Source organism: Panonychus citri, unplaced genomic scaffold (genome assembly GCF_014898815.1).
Source record: "Panonychus citri isolate SS breed McGregor unplaced genomic scaffold, ASM1489881v1 Contig00117, whole genome shotgun sequence".
NCBI classification, from domain to species: domain Eukaryota; kingdom Metazoa; phylum Arthropoda; class Arachnida; order Trombidiformes; family Tetranychidae; genus Panonychus; species Panonychus citri.
Genome location: NW_026515522.1, coordinates 120,323 through 140,043, shown reverse-complemented (window position 1 = coordinate 140,043; position 19,721 = coordinate 120,323). Strand labels below are relative to the sequence as shown.

Here is a 19,721-nt window from a genome sequence, read left to right as displayed (position 1 = left end):
ATCTCATGTAAGTAAATTTCTTATTATTACCACAATCGATTACGATGTTACTATTATATACTCGATAGATGATATTATTTATCGAACTTGCTATGATCAAAATGAACCATGAAGATAGTTGGACTGTCGGTAAAATGATCTGTTAGTTGTTTGACCACGACACAAGGTAGAAAAATACCAAATACAAAAAATCTTTGTGCGTGTTTCAAGCGGCTGTCCGATCATTTTCAAATTACTCAACAAAATGAAGCAAAATTTTCTCAACAGTTACTTTCAGTTCATTTCGTTACAATCAGAGCAACAATAATACAATTGTTGGATCGACAACAAATCAACATAATTGTAACAATTTAATCTAATCTTAAAACTTACTTACTCTCACTTTCTCAACATCATCACCATCATATTTATCACCTAATCTTTGTCTTCTTGGCAACCAAATTGTTACCAAAATGTGTAAAAATGGTTCTCCAACCGCCCGAGTGTGTGTATGAGCCTCACAACAGCAGCAAGAAAACTTCATCTTGAAACTAACCTAATTTACACCATAGGAAAAAACTGTAGAATACAAAAAAAAAATCTATTTATAACTAATTTCTAAACTCGTAATGTTAATCAACATTCAATTCTCAACAATCAATTACCAATATAAAACCTGTAAGTTGATTGTTATCATTTGATTCAGTTTGTCAGCTAAAGTTATCAATGTTTGCATCCTAAAAGGATACAGACAAGGTAAGCAAATAATTGATATTTGATCCTATTGATTTGCCAAGTGATGGGAACATGATGATGGTGATGATGATGATGATAATTATATTTGCATCCGTTATCCTCCATCACCCACCTTGATGTTTTCATTTTGTTGACAAAATGTTTAGAGGTGATAATGTAAATTGAGAGGAGTGAGAAGTTGTTGAAAATGTTGTTTATCTAATCAACAGTTGATACAAAGAGGTGACCACAAAGATGATGATGATAATGTTGATGATGTGACATGATTAGTATGCTAATGATGCAAAATGAGAGGAGGAAGATAAGTCAAGCCTTAATTGTAAAGGTAAAACAAGATTGCTAATCTTTTGGTTAAGCTTGGGTTCCAGGTAAGGTTTCATTTTCTCTCTCTCTCTCTCTCTCTCACTCACTAACTTTTGTTTTACCATCAGCATCATGACTGAATTTGAAAGTCATCATTGGGATGAAGATGCGTTGATGAGAAACTGCAAGATCTTCATGTTAGAAGGATCAATTTCATTTGATTGGCTTCAAGATAAAACAAATGACGATAAGAAAAAGGTAAATATTCATTGAATATCAAGCGAACAGTAAACATAATATCAGCTGTTAATTGCTAATGAAAAAGAGGCGAAAGAAAAATTCTGATAATATATGACGAAGAGAAATTTTATCTCTTCATGATAAACTTTTCTTTAGCCATTGAATCGTAGACTCAATCGACTCATTCAAATGCTCACAATTAATGATGAGAACCAAAAAAATGAGAGAGAGAGAGAGAGATGAATCAGGTAAATGATCATATTCATTGATGAATCACCTTCTTCCCAAGGAAAAATAAAGAAACGTTGACAAGGCAACAAACTCAATTGTATTCATATTATCCGGTGAGTGGATTGATTAACCATGGAAAACTATCAAACAATTCAACCTCTCCCATCCGACTCACCTTATTGTCTTGATGATCATTATTAGATTATTAGATTTAAATGATATCCTAATATTATATATGGAAATCTATGAGACGATCATGATAATCGGAATCAATTTCTCACGTTAAACTGCACGATATCAAGAATAAAACAGATACCAATGAATGACCAGGAGAACGAGAATCAGCTGATGAAAATGTTCGTATCAATTTCTTACGATTTCAATATGAAAATATGTCGAAAGATTGAAGATTTAGTTTGATAAACTTATTCTGGTCACCATGAACTCATCTGATCATTATTATTGATTGAATATCATTTTGGATTGTTAATTGTGTTCGTGCTTTTTAATTCATCGTCAAGGGTTTTAATTTGTTTACCTTTTTAAAGATCGTTAATCAAACTGAAAGAAATTAAATCTATCACCAGAATTTACTGTTGACATTTTTCATGGAAGAGAAAAAAATTTCCAGGATATTATTATAACTCATGAGAGAAGATAAAAACAATGGAAATTATCATTACCATTCCTGATATTATATCGATTAGCGATTATTTTTATTCGAATAATTTTTTTTGCTTCTTCTTCATGTTGATCCATTTTTTTGTGGTTCTCGTTCACCAGATTAAGCTTATTCATTGGAAACATCATCATGGTTTATTGATCAATCTTCATGTTCAGTTGAGTTCAGTTCAATGGAATCAGAATGAAAATATTAAGGTAATAAGTATGTTTGTCATTATCATGGAAACCGGTCAACCTCAATTACAGTTTAACTTGATCATCATCATCATCAATTCATTATGAAGGATAATGATGAAGAGGAAGATAAATGAGTGAGTCTTTGTTGTCATCTAAACCATCATCATATTAATATGAATGAATCAAATTATTACAATCAAGATATCGGCAAATAATATTATTAACATGGTAATAATAATCTATGTAAATCTCATCAATTGATTATCATAGTTAAAGGAAATGAAAACCTTAACATCTAGTGAGCAAGTAAATTGGTTAATTTTATCAATTAAAATTGAGTTAATTGTTTTTATTTTCTGAATCATTTGTGCGATCAAAAGTTTTGTCATGAAAATTTGTTTCCCTCTTTTCCTATTACATAAAATTAATGATGATTAAGATTTTTAAATGTCTACAATTAGCTGAACTTGTTGGAACCCAACAAGGGAAAAAAAGGTTAATCACATTGTCTGGTTCGAGATAATTATCGAAATGATGATTACATTGTGTTTCGAGACTTTCATGATGAATTCAAGAAAGATAGAGAATTAAAATTGATCATAGTGGTGAATTTTTTTTCCTTCTACTAAAAGACAATGAGATAAATCTGGTTCACTATTGGAATGGCAAGAATCCCATGGAAATGGAAGAGATAAATTTAAGATTAATCTTTTTCTCTTTTACTTTTTTTCTTCTCATCTCTCCATCATTTTCAATTGCGTTCTGTAACGGTTACATTGCTTTCGCCTTCGTCCTTGTACACTATGTGTCGTTGGCCTTTTTCCTTGTTGGCTTAACATCTCTCTCTCTCTCTCTCTCTCTCTCTCTCTCTCTCGCCACGATATATTAATCTTATAGCCCCATCAGTAAAAGCTCAATCAAGAAGCTACGGCTTACCTCAGCATCTTGCTAGTTCAAAATGTCTCTCGAATTCATAGAATTCACTCGTTCTCTCTCTCCCTCCCTCTCCCTCTCATTCTCGTCCCACTCACTCAACAACCACCACCAAGACAAAAATTCAAAATAGCACATGGATTCATCTTCTATTCTGTGTTAGAGATAAAGAAGAAGAAAAAAACTAAGACGATCATCTTATATCTTGTCTTAGCTGTTGTGTTGTTGTTGGTGATGATGATAATGGTGTAGATGATGATGAGGATGACAAAAGAGGCGGGAGCTGTAAATATGAAGAAAATGATACTCTTTCCTAGCTCTCTCTCTCTCTCTCCTCCTCTCCCTCTCTTCCTTTTCTTCAACATTTATAATATTAAGATAAAAAGAAGATGATATTTCTTGTGTCTTTCAGCCTGTCGATAAGATGACAAAACTTATCTTCCACTCTCATCATCATCTTCAACTGGCCTTATTCAAATCCCCTCAATATGTAAGGTAAAAAAACCGTTTCAATGATAAAATCAAATAAGATTCAGTGTGAATGAAAATATGATAATAATTAATCTCTAAAATGATAAATGATAAGTAAATAAACAGATAAACAATTAAGGTTGTTACATGATGTTTGTTGTGTCTACATTGATCATCTTAAAGCAGCAATTAATTTGCTTTTGTTGATAATCCTCAACATCATCATGATCACCATGTTGTTGACTTGACAAAATTTTCTTGGCAAAATGTTTCAAGGAAAACAAGTAAAGAGAGAGAGAGAGAGAGAGAGATAATAACCACACTGAATTAAATACATGGGAACCATGAACAGATAGAATGTTCAATTCCATGAGAGATATAACAATACTGAGTCTAATATACCCTCGACTTCATGATAATAGTTATTTGGAATTAAAATTCAATAGAAATTAAATTTAGTTTAAACAATCAATATGCTCTACAGTTACTAAAATTAAGTTCTAATTGTTGAATTGCAAACCGTTAATTTGTATTCATTAATCAGTCTCTTAATTGTTTGTCAAGTGTTTTATGATTATAACAAAATAAGTTAATGATCATAAGTAAATTGAATTGAGGTGCTGATTGCCACAGGAAAATACAAAAGCTCAGCAGCTTAATCATTGAATCAGCAACAGTTGATTAACTTAATTACATATTTACTATCAACTCGGTGTTGTCTTACAAGAACAACTTAATTAACATTGAATAGCAATTAACAATCATTCAACTTGTCTATTGGAACAATTAAACAAAAAAAGTAACTTAATTTGAGTGAATATACAGAATAAAACGTTCAATCGGTAAACATCATCATCGATATCAAATCATCATCATGAGCTGTTCAAATAGATACTCAGATGAGTAAGATACATGGGAGGAAGATGAAAGGAAGGTAAATTTAAAGAAGCAAGATAATTATCATCATTATCATCGACCTCTAATTCAAAGGTAACTAATTCAGGTAGGGAGAAAGGGAGAGAGAGAGAGAGAGTTGAATTCGTGCAAGTTTCACTTTTAATCTAATATATTTTACTCTTGATGGTTCTGTGAGTGAGTTAACTGTTAACAGTAAATGATAATAACAAGAAGCGATTTAATTTATTATTTGTATTATGATTAACTTGATGAGAGATGTTGTCGTAGCGTGGTAAAGGTAACATTGGTTCTGTCTCTCTCTCTCCTTTTTTTCATTTCAACTCAATGATCATTTGGACGCGAGATATCATGATGATGATTATCATCATCATCAGAATTGTCAATTTCTGTTAATTGTATTTGACTTGGAGACATTTTGATGACAATTGTTAAAATATCAACTGTTACCCACCGTCTTCAATTCAACCTTTTACCACCTTCTTCACCTGCAGATCTTTACCTTCTCTCCCATCAGCCCATTCTCATCGTATTTCCAGGGAGAGAGAGAGAGAGAGATTAAGTTTATGTATTTATCAATCGATGTCACGAAAGCTCAAAGAGAAAAGAACTTTTTTTCTCTCAAATTTATATATTAGCAGAAAAAGAAGAGAACTTATAATATCATTATCGACCGAATATCGTTAAAGAAAATGATCTTAAGGAATACAAACCAAGTTTACCTTTTTTTTCATATTCTCTTTTCGTGAGACTCGCGCCATTTTTTTCCTCTTTATCTTTCAGACTTTCATCATAATCATTCAATATCATTACCCGCTATCTAAAAAACTATCCACTTGTTACCTGAGATCTGATGATACATTTGAGAGAGAGAGAGAGAGAGAGAGAGAGAGAGATGATATGAGACAAATGATAATAGTGTTAGAAAAATCATCAAACTTTCTGTTTACTGTTGTTTCTTAATCAATTTTTTTTTTCTTCTCCCATTTTTGATTGTATAAAAGTGATAGAGTTGTAATGATGATAATATTTGATTGTAATTGCTTGGAATCATAAAACACCTTCCACCATAACTACTACCTCTTACCCACCTTCATCATCATAATCATCATCTCGTATCTCAATTATGTCTCATTATCATTGGTACTCATTGAAACCAATTTTCTTGTTGTTGTTTGTCACATACACAGACAATCAACAACAATTGAAGAAACTTTCTGATAAAAAAATTACATCATAACTAATATCTATTTTCAGGGTAAATTGTTGATTGGATTTCAAAATCTCAAACAAAGTTCATCAATTTTATCCTTATTTATCATTCTTATGACATCATTACCATGAAACCTTGTAAAATCCATGAGAGAATTGATAATTCTCAATAATCTCAACAGAAACCATAATAATAATAATAATAATTTTCTTTTCTTTTTTCTCTTTTATTTCTTGTATTGATTCATTTCTAAATCCGATTTGTAACTTTTAAATCAAACAAATTAATCATATATCAGATTAAAGGGATTAGTGATCATGAATCAATGAATATGAAATAATTAACTTTTCAATCAACTTTTGTTTCCAGTGGATTGAAAAAACCAAACAATTAGACTTGCAACTGAATATAATTAAAAACCAATTGGTTGGGAAAAAAATTTGATCAGAAAATTTCAAAGGGAAGTTTAATACATGGATAAAGGTGATCACAGTAAGGATAAACTGTGGATCAATAAGATTAATAATTTCTGATTAGTTTACCTTGATGAGTTTCGTTCCATATGTAAACGGTTGGGCTCTTCACATGGACTGATAGGGTCAGTCAATTGGATCAAACTTTGTATGATCGTTTTAGATTAACGATCGTCAGCAAGATGAGTAATTTGAAAATGATCGGACAGCCGCTTGAAACACGCACAAAGATTTTTTGTATTTGGTATTTTTCTACCTTGTGTCGTGGTCAAACAACTAACAGATCATTTTACCGACAGTCCAACTATCTTCATGGTTCATTTTGATCATAGCAAGTTCGATAAATAATATCATCTATCGAGTATATAATAGTAACATCGTAATCGATTGTGGTAATAATAAGAAATTTACTTACATGAGATTATCGAGAAATGGGAAGAAAATGAAAAAACAAATGAAAAGAGACAAAAGGAAATAGACAGAGAGAACAAAGTGAGACAAAGAGAGAGAGAGAGAGAGAATTGATTGTTAATTGTTGGAAATGAATGAATTAAACTAATCACTAATTGTATTGTATTAGTTAAAGTGTATTTGTGTGTGTTGTGTGATTAAATTGATGGCGGTTATGATAACAATGATTAAGAGATGGAACTCAACTATTGATGTTGATCATGTTGTTTAAATGTTGGTTGGTTGTTGATGTTTTTACTTCTTAATTGTTAATTGTTGATTCTTTTTGTTTGGATTAAATTGTTTATCTCGTTGGTAATTAGACAATTAATTGTAGTTAAGTAGTAGTAAAGTAATTGTAAAATGGAAGGTGAATTTAAATTGGAAATATTATAGTAAACAGTTAACAGAATTAACAGAAATTGATTCACCGGTGATTAGAGTAAAAATGTTTCCCTTTCCATGATTAACATTACCATTTATCTAATTTTATCAAGTTTATCAAAAAGTTTTACTCTTGGAGTTGAATGTAACCATCGCCATCTCTTGATTGAGAATATCAATTGAATTGGGTTGGTGTTGATAGATTATCTTTTCTTTTCAATAGATGTCACTAGCTTTCGATTGTTTTGATTTCGGGAAATCAATGATTTCAAATCATTTCTCTCAGATGAGCCATTCGAACTCACTTGGAATGTTCAAAAGATCCGAATAATTGACCAACTCATGGAAAATAACTTCTAAAATGAAAACTCATCTAAATACTCTAATCGTTATTAGCCTTTACGTGTTTTTTCAATGAAACATATAGAACAATTTCAACAATCAGTAATCTCAACCATTCACTGTGCTTATGACATAGTTATTTGTTGATGACAATTGATCGGTATGAGCAACCTTAGTACCTTTCATAAAACAATTGAAAGAGTTGAAACTAACAATTAGGCAGATTTGAATATTAATTTTTCTGAGATTAGTTTGGTGTTGGTTGACAGTTAATGGATATTGGATGAGCAATGATGATGATTTAGAGGCTCACTAAACTGTTGCTGGAAATTGAATCAAGAGGTGAGAGTCTATGGATTGGGTAACAGTCGATTCTCAATTCGATGCTCAACTAATTTCTATTGTTCTCTGATGAATTTTTGCATAACTGCCGAACTATTTTATGAAGATTTATCGAAATCAAAGTCATTTCGACTCATCTTTTTAGGATGAGCCTTCTTTTCACTCTTATACACATTTCTTTTTCTTCGCTCATTTTTTTAATCGCTGATAATGATCATCATGACTTAAGTTTTTTCTTCAACTTATTGAATTCGGTTCAAGTGAAAAAAAAAGTTTCAACTTCAATATGGTAGAAAAAAAGATAATCTAACGATTGAATAAAAATTCTATCTATTGGTCAATCAAAATGATCACCTTTCCATCTACTTAGACTCGAACGTTTCTTTTTCAACTTCATCATCTTCACGATCTCAACTATTCTTTGGTTACTTTTAACGGAAATGAATCAACTTTTCTCTTATTTCACATCATCATGATTCATTGAATTCTCAGTGAAATAGTTTGAGTGAAGATAAAAGAAAATCTTTCAGATTCTCAATGATAGGTTACGATGAAGATGGAGAAACTATGGCGAAAAAGAGAGTGAAAAAAAACAGAGTTGATAAAGAGAGAGAGAGAGAGAGAGAGAGAGAGAGAGAGATGAAAATGAAGATAAAAATGAGAAAGAAATCGAAAAAAAGACAGAATTTTGAAGACTGACAAAAGAATTTCGAATATAAAAGAAAAAAGCTAAGTCTTATTCTCCTCAACCAACTCCCAATTTTCTCTTACCGTCTACTTATCTTAGCCATCATCATCATCATCTCAATTTTCATTCATTTTAAAAGAGAAATAAAGATGAAAATGAATTCCTATCAATTCACCTTCAGATTTGGCTACTAATAAAATCATCATCTTCCCTGAAGAAGAGCGAGAGCAAGAACACGAACAGAGAGAGTGAGAGAGAGAGAGAGAGAGAGAGAGAGAGTATTACCACTGCTCATTCATTGTCAAACTCTGTCTTCAGTCAGTCATCATTTCTAACTAAAGGCAAGTCATTGATTGTTAGCTAATAAAAAGAGCGAATTATTATAATGCTGGAGATGCGAAAAAAAAGTTTTTGCATTCAGAGAATTGATCTTGATCAGTTGAGACTTTTTCACCATATAAATAAGTTCAGTTGGAAATGTTTTCAATGTCAAGAAAATATGTTGAAATCACATCTTTCTCTCCTTCATCTTCTATAAAAGGAAAAAAATAATAAATATTAGAATTTTTTCTCTCGATATTATTACTACATTCTACATATTGGAAATTTTCATATTTCATTTCATTCAGATTGTCGATCGTGTTTATTTCATATCACTTCATCTATCTCAGAATACAAATAGTCTGTTAATCTGTTTGTCAATTCAACTTTTAATCTAATCCCTTTTCTTGAATAAGTGATACACTTTATTGGTTGCTGGTGGATTTTCCTGAGATTTAACTGAATTCATTACCTGTTACCTGTACTTTCTAAGTCTTCATCATAAATAATCATTGATTGTTATTGACATCATTCTTTGTGACCATTAAATGCATATCATCATCATCATTTATCATCCATTTTGCATATTGTACACAATTGATCACAATCAATTCCGTTAACTTATTTCCTCTCTCTCTCTCTCTCTCTCTCTCTCTCTCTCTCTCTCTCTCTCTCTCTCTGCTATTGTCAGTAACCGTTATAATCCAGCCCATGATAATATCTTTACATAGATACGACAATATTATTCACTTGATTTTCACTGATAATGATAATCAATCCATTCAATTGATGATAATCATAATCAGAATCAGAATCATTTGTCTTGATTTCATTGACAACAGCAAATATACAAAGATCATCATTATATCAACCTAATCAATACAATAATCATAAACAGAAAAAGAGGAAAGACCAACAAGGAATTAATTTACATCAAAGTGATTAATGTTAATATAATTAATTAATCAGAAATGATAGATTATTGTCTTGACTATTATTATTCAGCTAATCCTTATATCTAATCCATTTGGTATCAATTTGATTCTCACAATAAGACCAATCCTTGAATCTATTGGTTCATCAGCACTTCTCTAATCGTGACAAAGGTTAATCATAATCACTACCAAGTCTTAATCCGATTAAGATTTTAAGTTGTCTGACCACAACATTGATCAAGGAAAAAAAAATATTTCATTTATCATTTCCAATAGAAACTGATTATCAACCATGATAATTATCATACACTTTCTGGTGAGAGAGAGAGAGAGAGTAAATGTATTGGTAACATTATCGGAGGAAATGTTAACGTGTTCAATTTGTATTGTAGTTGAAAGGTTTTCTCATCATTGGTTTTACCTTTAACCCCTTGTAAGAGATTAGTTTTCCGGTTTTAAAAAGAGGGAATAAAGTTAATCACAATCAGAGAAGATTAAATTGTGATTGAGATTACAATGAATTGATAATAATAATAAAGTACAAATGGGAACAATAATCTTTTGTCTATTGATGTTAATGGTGATGATGATCACTTTTAAATCATGAAGGAAGTCAATGTTTTCCTCCCAATGTATTTATCAGCCTCGTGTTTAAATCTAGCATCTAATGACTTTTGCCTTTGTGTGTATATGTCACACATGATGATAGTTATTACTCTCATCTTTAAAGAGAGAGAGAGAGAGATGAAGATAATGATGATAAGGAAGAAAAGAAGAGGCGAAAAAAGTAGAATAGAAAAAAATTCTTAACATCAGATTGAAAGAATAGATTCGATTCAGTGAAAATTATTTTCTCTTGTTCATTATTACCCATTAGTTTATATTGGAAATATGCTTTTACCATAGACCATCAACGAGAAAATTTGGTCACGCAAATTTCGAGCCACCCCCATAATCCTATTTATCTACCTTGATGATAATGGTGATGTTAATAGTAATCATGATAATGATGGTGGTGATGATGATGATGAAGTTATGGTGAAATTATATATTTTTTTCGTGGAAAAGTTTGAAGAAACTTGGATGAGAAAAATGCTGATTCTGATGTGAAATAAATTCGGGAAAACAACAAACATGAACTTTTCTCATGCTTCATGATATTTTAATGAACAAACTGAACTTTTCGATCCTGCTCTCTCTCTCTCTCTTATCCATGAAAAATGATAACCTTTTAATAATCCTTATCAGATAACTTTATTTATCTGTTATCATTTCTTTTTCAGCTTTTATTTGCTTACTCAAGTAAAGATTCAATTCTAGTATAAAAAATATCATGAAACTGAATACAACATGATAAATTTTTAACGTTTTTATTACAATGCATGAAGAAGAAAAAATTACTCATGAATTTTCATTGAACAAAAAAAATAGTTTGATTACTAGAACTTGTTTTTCATTTACTTGGGTTGTTTATGTATTGGATTATCATGCAACTCATTATATGAAATTCTGAGTGTTTGAAGAGTAAAATACATTTCAATCAGAACTTTTCGCTTCTCAACTTTGAGATTAGATTCTCGTTTCAATATTATTTACCATGAATTAAGATTTTCAGTTTTCGGGGCAAAAAATTTTCTCCCATGAATTAACATGAAAGAATGAAGATTTTTGCTCATTATCATGTTTATCATTACATGAACCATTAAGCTTTTCATTGGAAAACGTTTCCAGCCTTCATCATCTTGTTGCTTTTCATCAATTCTGAGTATTCAAAGTTACTCTGACTTTTTCCTTCTACTTCAGGCTTTCCATGATTATCATCATCAATTAGGAAATAAAAAAGGTGAAAGAGAAAGAGAGGGAATCATCGCTGAACTGATGAAGCAATGAAACACCCTGAAAATTGGTGAGTACTCAATATTACCATGAAAAAAGAGAGAGAACTTTTTTCCTCTTTTGTATAGTTGATGATATTGTTCAGAGGTGAGGAGATTCTGTTGAATTTTTTTTTCATGGAAACTTTTATTTTCTCTCAAAAGATTGATCCATTGTTCAACTCGATGATAATCATGGTGATAATGATCATGTTCTTGTAATCATTTCAATTTAGTTAAATACTCTAACGGGTGTGGCTCATAATGAAAAGTTCCAGTTCTTGTTTACATTGTAAACTAATCAATTAATACTCTTTTCTCATTAATATCACGATAATTAGCTTTAACTAATTGATTAATCAAGATATTGATTCTATTGGAGGTGAAATGATAACTGATTAGTTTCAATAGGAATATATATCAACCTGGAACTTTGACATTTTCTCAAGTTCCAAGTTCTTTATGAGTAACGATCTTATTGATAAATCGTAATATGAATTCTTCAGCATGGATTGTATAATAAGTATATTTACTCATCATTAACGATAAATTTGGAATCAGATTACATGGAGAAAAAGTTAGAGATAGAAAAATAAAACTCGAGATGAACAAAATAACCGAAAGAGTAATATTACAATTAGATTGATTGACCATCTCGAATATGAACTGTAACTATTGGTCATACTGACCACATCTTAATAATAACAAAAGTGATTAAGTGTAACTGTTATACCGATTGATTTGATTTCGCCATCATTATTTAGATAATATTATGAAGAAAATACTGTACACTGAACATTCATTGAAACTCGAAGTCATTTTGATTCGGTTAACCCAGAATTTAATCTGAATTATAATCTTATAATTTCAATCTCAATTTAATTGACGACGTTAATCAGAAGGATTAATAAGCTAACATCATTAGAGAGGAAAAGTAATTTGATTGTTTACAGAATGATAATAATCACATGAAAGTGTTTGAAATAGTTAATGAAAAATATATTAGGTAGATCAGAAAGTTTTGCACGAAAATCTGGTCTAACAATAAAAGTGTGATTGAGCAAAGGTGCTTAATCATAATGAATAAAATTTTGAGAATATAAAATTCATAGTTTTTCGTACATAAATATCTGAAAAAGTCATAGTTTTCGGTATTCGAACCAGGCTAAAAAACGCTTCGAAAATGGCCTAAATTCGAGATTTTTTTCATCTTGTTTTGAGAGGGCCAAAAACGGTCTTCTTTTCATTTTTTGGTAGGTTTGATCATATTGATCTAAAATTCGATATTTTTCTTTAATTTGTACTAAATTCAATAATTAGCTGATTATAATTACCGAAAAAATTTAAATCTAAATTGTTTCTTTTTTTCGAAAAAGTCAAAACTTTTCCATAGGCTCAATGGTAAAAAAAGATTTTTTTTCATTTTTTCGTGCAAAACTTTCTGATCTACCTAATAATAACTTGGGAAGGTAAAATTCTGAAAGTAAACAAGAATTCATATGTATGATTTTATGAGAACATGATAATCTCAAGATTATCAGCTTACAAATTACATGGGAGAAAAAAGGAAAAGTAATTATGATTGTAATGATTATTAAACTAACAAGAATTAAAGTTTCTCTTCTCACATTAAGAACTTGAAGCAATTTTAGAAACTTCAGAATTCTGATTCAATGAAATTCTACATGTAAACATATTTGCTTTTCTTTTTCACTAAATTTCAACCTCTGAACTTTTTTTTCTCTTCTTGGTTACTATTTCTTATATTTCGATTGGAAAGTTAGATAATAAAATTAAATTGAGCTTATTAAATGTTGAGAAACTTTTTGTTTCTCTCTTTACTATTAATAGTTATTGGTATGAATTTATCATGAAATATATATTATATTCTTCAGCATCATCATGAAGAGAGAGAGAGAGAGAGAGAAAAACTATATGATTAAAAGAGAGGATAATGATTATTATGAGTGAAAAGTTTAGTTAGTTCGAGCAACTGAACAGTTCAGAAAAATAGACGCAAAGATCCTGAACATGAACATAGAGAAAATTTGAAAGATTATCAAGAGGGAGAGAAAAAGTTCTGTAACAATTGGTCAGTTCATTTGGTGAATTTTTTTCTCTCTCAAAAATTAGAGTGAAAAAAATTCGATCAATCAAAGTTACTTATTAAATCTTTTTCTCAATATTCTTAGTTTCTAATTATCAATAATGTTCAAAGGTTCGAGATAACGTTTGCCTTGAGAACTCAAACTTTTATCAAGTTCGACAAGGTTTTGATAGAATTCACCAGAGGGAGCTGATTGGGAATGAATTTATCGCTGTCTCTTTCTCTCTTTCTCTCTTTCTCTGGATAGGAATATTTCTTCATCCTTCCAGCATTGATAGTTGGTAGTTGATCAACATTGAAACAGGTTGATGACGAGTGAAAATGTTGATCATGTTGATAGTTAGTCGATTAAAAATGTTCAACTATTGGTTAGAATTGACTGATTATTGGTTAATATTAATCTTTTTCCACCTTATCTCAACTTCATCATCACATCATCATTATCTCCATAATCATCATAGCTTATCATCCTCATCATCTTCATCATCATCGCCAAAACATTCACTCTTATCCTTACCATCAACATACAATGTGACTTCATTGCCAATCATTTCATCAAGTGAATCCTCATCACCAGCAACTTATCAACATCATCGTCGTCACCTTACAAGGTCAATATCGTCACCATCTTCATCCTCATCAAATTACAAATCATCAAGTGTACAAAATGTGAATAGTAATGACAATCCAATTGATTCACAATCTAATTATTTTTCAACTGAATCTTCAGTAACCAATTCAGGTACAAGAAAGTTTAACTCAATTCCAAATGGATATTTTCATAAATATTTAACTATCATTGGAATAATTTTCTGTGTCAATGAGTTTCAGTGAGTCCAATTTATTATTAATCCTTAATCATTTATTTTATCATTCATCACAATTCTAGATGAAAGTGACCCAGGAGATAATTACATTGGTGATGTACCAGAATTTGTTGATTCCATTTCAAATATAACAGTTTCAACCGGAAGAGATGCCAGACTAACTTGTATCGTTCGAAATTTGGGAATTTTCAAGGTAACAAATAGATCACAATAATAATAATAGTCGTTGAGAGATTGAGAAAATTACTACTTGCATTGTTACAATTTTCTCTTTCTCCCTTTTTCTCTCTCGAAATTTTCAAATTATCAGGTTGCCTGGATGAGGATCGAAGATCAAACTATCCTGACGATACATGATCATATAATTACTCGAAACTATCGAATCGGTTTAACTCATAGTGAACTGCGAGTTTGGAATTTAATTATCAACGATGCCCAAGAAGAGGATAGAGGAGGTTACATGTGCCAAATAAACACGGTTCCAATGCTTTATCAGATTGGATTTCTCGATGTTGTCGGTAAGTGTTTTTTTATATTTTGTTGCCATGAAAATTGACAGAACTTTTCCTGAAGAGAAAGACCAAGATTAAGTTTTCCAATTCTTTCCAATCAAAGAGGAGCACAAAAACAAAGCTTACAAAAAGTTAATTGACTCGAAAGGTTAATCTATTATCTAATCATGAAAATTAATCAGGTAAAGATTAGTGATAATCGTTTTCTATTAGTTAACAAGAATTGATTAACTTGATAACTTATCGATGTGTAAATTATTCAACCGCCGATTTTACTTGAACTAGTTTTTCTTTTTCTTTTCCTGGTTGACATTTAACTTTGTCATTGAAAAGGTGATAACCTTGAGATGAAGATGATAATGATAATGTCAATAATCGTCATCTTTATCTTTCTCCTTTCGTTACCTATTCTCCTTGAATCCCAAGTGTCATCATCGTTTTTTATCATCACTCTTTCAACTTTTTTGCTTCTTTTCCTTGTTTCAAGTTGATACTTTCTTCTTTCAACCTCCTTCTTGTCTTTGTTGTTGTTGTTGTTCTTGTTTTTTTCTCAATTTTTCTCCACCAACTCTCACCCTGATCATCATCATCATCATCATCATCATCGTCTCTCTTTCTCTTCGTTTCACTTCATCATCATCATTCAACTGAATTCCACTGAACTATTCTTGCCTGTTAAGTGCTTGTGAACAAAAACAACCATGAACAAGAAAATAACAACATCAACAAAAGATAAGAAATGAAGGTGAAAAAAAGTACATAACAAACGCAACCTAAGGCTAAAAGACCATGGTGATGATGTTGAAGATGAAGATGAAGATGAAGATGATGTCGTGATGTGAATGAAAATATTTCTCTGTTACATCTTTTTATTTGTTCTTATTCATTTTTCTCTCATACAAATATCACATCTTTTTAGTACCTTCTACCTATGATTCCCTTTGTCACTCTCTTTCTCTTCTCTCAGTTATATTTGTCATCCTCATCTTTCAGATTTTCTTTTTGCCATTTTCCTTGTTTTCTACTTTTTGTTGAAAACAACATTGACTTGGAGCATCAGCTTCTCATTTTCAAAAAGAGCCAAAAAAAAGGATGAAGATGCTAAAGAAAAAAACTTTTCTTTTCAACTTTTTTTTCCACATTGAATTTCAACACGAAATTCATGTTTTCACTAATACTTTTCCTACCATCACCTTGTTCACCTTTCATCATCATCATCACCATCATCATGGTTGCTTAACATTGTCATGTTGTATTTTCCTCTAGTTTCTGTTGACCTCTGGTCATCAAATGATGATGATTGTTGTTTGTACACATACAAGATTGTGTGTATTTCAAAAGTCCAAGATAATAATATCATATTGTATTAATATCACAAGAAAATATTGTAACAATATATTATCACGAAAATTAGATTTGTTTACATTAATTCTCGACAATATGATTAACAAGTAAATGTAATCAGATGAATGAAAAGATGACAAGTTTCATCATGTGAATGTTGTTTTTTTTTACTCCATCGATTACAATTGCATGCGATACAATCAAATTGTAGAAAAGTTAATTACCAATAATTAGAATCGTCTGGGAGGCTTTTTGCCGTTAGAGTTGAACTTTCCATTGATTTGCTCAGTTTCTCTCATACAGTAAGAAAATCAATCAACAATGTCTACGTTTTCACTATCATGATTGTAATGATTTTCCTTCACCATCATTCATCAAGTGAAGATGAGCTGAAGAGAGTGTTTGAAAAACTGTTTGGTTGACACATTTTGTTTTTCTCTGCAACAATTAAACATCAAAAAGTATTCACTTAATTAGCTGATAATTGAGCTGGTAGTTGAAATTTGCTCATCAGCTCAATTATATCGTTGAAATTGATTACTTGTGAGTTGAATTGAATCTATTCCGGGAGATAATGATGATAACAGAAAATTGATATCCATGGGGTGAGAGAGAATGAAAAATGTTACTTTTAGCCATGAAAACTCAGGGTAAGTGATGAATTCTAAGTTAAATTTTACTCATTGCCGGTTAATCTAAATAGCTTAACATGTAAAAAGGTTAGGAAGCCATCCATTGAGGGAGAGAGATTTATCATCCATATAAAATGGTCATAAATCCACTTTGCAAAAGATGAAATCAACAACAAAAGGAGCCGGAAGAGTGAAAGAGAACCAGAGAGAGAGAGAGAGAGAGAGAGAGAGAGAGAGAGAGGCAGAGAGAGGCAGTGGGAGAGACATTGGAAGAGCTGATAGGAAAAATATTATTATGAAAAGATGAGAAAAAGTCATTTCTACCTTGGTGAGACTCAGATTATCCTTTTCTACCAACTTTCAATGCTTCTTCCTCCTGAGCCAAATTTATTATGAAACCTAATGTTGATTGTGTTTCCATTGCTTAAGATTAGTTTTCTGATGTTTAGTTTTTTTTCAATATTCAGATTACTGTTAGCATGAGATGATGATGATGATTATAGTGTGGTGACTATGGTGGTATCGAGGATAGAACAGAAAAAATTAATCCATAATTTTCCATCATCTTCCTCTGCACGTCATTCAATAGTAAATGTTATTTATTTTGATTATCATCATTATTCTGGTTTTATCATCTTCATGTTGTTCAATCTTCCTGTTATCATGTGGCCTTCCGAGTAAAATTAATCTAGAGTTTCACTTTTCCCCTTAAATCAATTTATCTCAATTATTATTTATCTTCATCATGTTTATCATTAGTATAGTCGAGAAAAAAGGTAGAAATTTATAAATCCATTTACTCACTGGATTCTCATCATCATCACTTATCCATTTAAATTGATTATCTTTTTAGTTCTCATCCATTTTTCATCTCTCTCTCTCTCTCTCTCTCTCTCACGAGCTCATTCAATGATGAAGACATGTAATTCTGATGTAAATGAAACATTATGAGGATGATAATGAGAAAATATAATCGATAATTGATAAAATTCTGACTTTTTTCCCTCAATTAATATTTACCAAGATTATCAGATTTAATGAGATTAGTTTATTAGTTTAATTTGTAACTATTATCATTATGATTTAATCAGAGATTTTTACTCAATAGTTAATGGAATCAATTGAGAACACACAAAAAAAGTTAATCACGATAATTAGACTAATTAATACAAAGTTGCAACTGATTAATAAAGGCAGAAACATTAAAGATGATTAAAGTTTATCGGTACAACTTAACTTTTAATCACTAAACAAGTAATAATATACAAACTGAATTAATTGTTAATATCCTCGCCATTAAATCCATCCAATTAGTTTCCAAGTTTTTCTGATTAACACCGAGACGATCATCTATTAATAATAATATCTAAACTAATGAAGATGAGAAAAAGTTTCATTAGCTTGAAAAACTTAATACTGAGTAATAATTTTTATTAGAAAACAAAATTTCTAGTAAGATTAATGAGTTTTATCATGAAAAACATGACAATCATTCCCAACAGTTTAAGTGTAAACATATTAACTCTCATTCCCTTGAATAGTTTCATAATCAGAATCTCTCTCACCATGATGCTGGAAGGCAGCTAACCAACTGAGTGAGAATCAATAATAATTCATAATAGTTGAGATCCACGAAGATATAAGTGTAACAATAACAATAGATGAAGATATTGGACTTGAATTCTGGTGGAGCAAAAATAGAGGAAAAATTGAAGTATATCCAAATGTTATCATTTCATTTATCATGGTAAATTTTATATTCACTTTTTCATTTGTATTTCTCGAGAGCAACATGATGATAATCATGATGATGATAAAAGATGAAGATAAAAGTTCAACTTGAAGTGAATGAAAAAAATAGTAACATGGTAACTTAAACATAATCATTATTATTACTCACTGAATGTTAAAGGGAAGATGCTGTAAACAGGAAAGGAGGAAGATGATAAAACTTTTCTCTATCATCATCATCTCTTTGAAAGAGAAAAAAGGGAGAAAGAGAGAGTCAACTTGATTATATACTTTTTCTCAACTATTCTGAACGTGACTCAATGAAATTCATATTTTATCATATCTTCATCATGGTTTCTTGTTAATACTATTTGTTCAGAGATGATATTCACTTTTATCGTTGTTGATGATGCTCTAATAATAATATGTTATTGTTATTATTATTATTATCTTTGTTGAATGAGTTTGACTGTTATAAGATGATAGAAATCAGCATAAGTATTATAACAGTTCATGATAATCATCATGGTGATAGTTTTAGACTCAATCTTATATTCACTTAACTGATTTTCCATCACTTGAACTGAATTATCATTATTCTGGAAATATTATTCCGATGATGATGATTCAAAATGTATCTTTGTTTATTTTCATGATGATGATGATGATGAGATAATTTTGTCATGTCGTCAAATTGTTATCATGAAATTAAAGTGATATTATCATTCATGTAAACATATTCTCATTGGGTTATTCAATGTAAACTTTTCATCGCATTCTGTTTACTCAAACTTTTCATTTTCTATTCCATGTAATTCAACTGACTGGGATTCATATTTCTTTTCCTATGAACTTTC

General features: G+C 30.5%; 1 protein-coding gene across 1 annotated transcript in view; it reads left to right on the top strand.

The window, feature by feature from the left end:
- Positions 1 to 14,086: 14,086 nt before the first annotated feature.
- The window catches only part of LOC128390281 (opioid-binding protein/cell adhesion molecule homolog), a 31,178-nt gene continuing 25,543 nt past the window's right edge, over positions 14,087 to 19,721 (top strand). Inside the window, exons 1-3 of the mRNA XM_053349976.1 lie at positions 14,087 to 14,560; positions 14,708 to 14,838; positions 14,956 to 15,163. Coding sequence (XP_053205951.1) covers positions 14,140 to 14,560; positions 14,708 to 14,838; positions 14,956 to 15,163 — 760 coding nt within the window. The 5' untranslated portion in view covers positions 14,087 to 14,139. The remainder of the gene's footprint in view (positions 14,561 to 14,707; positions 14,839 to 14,955; positions 15,164 to 19,721) is intronic.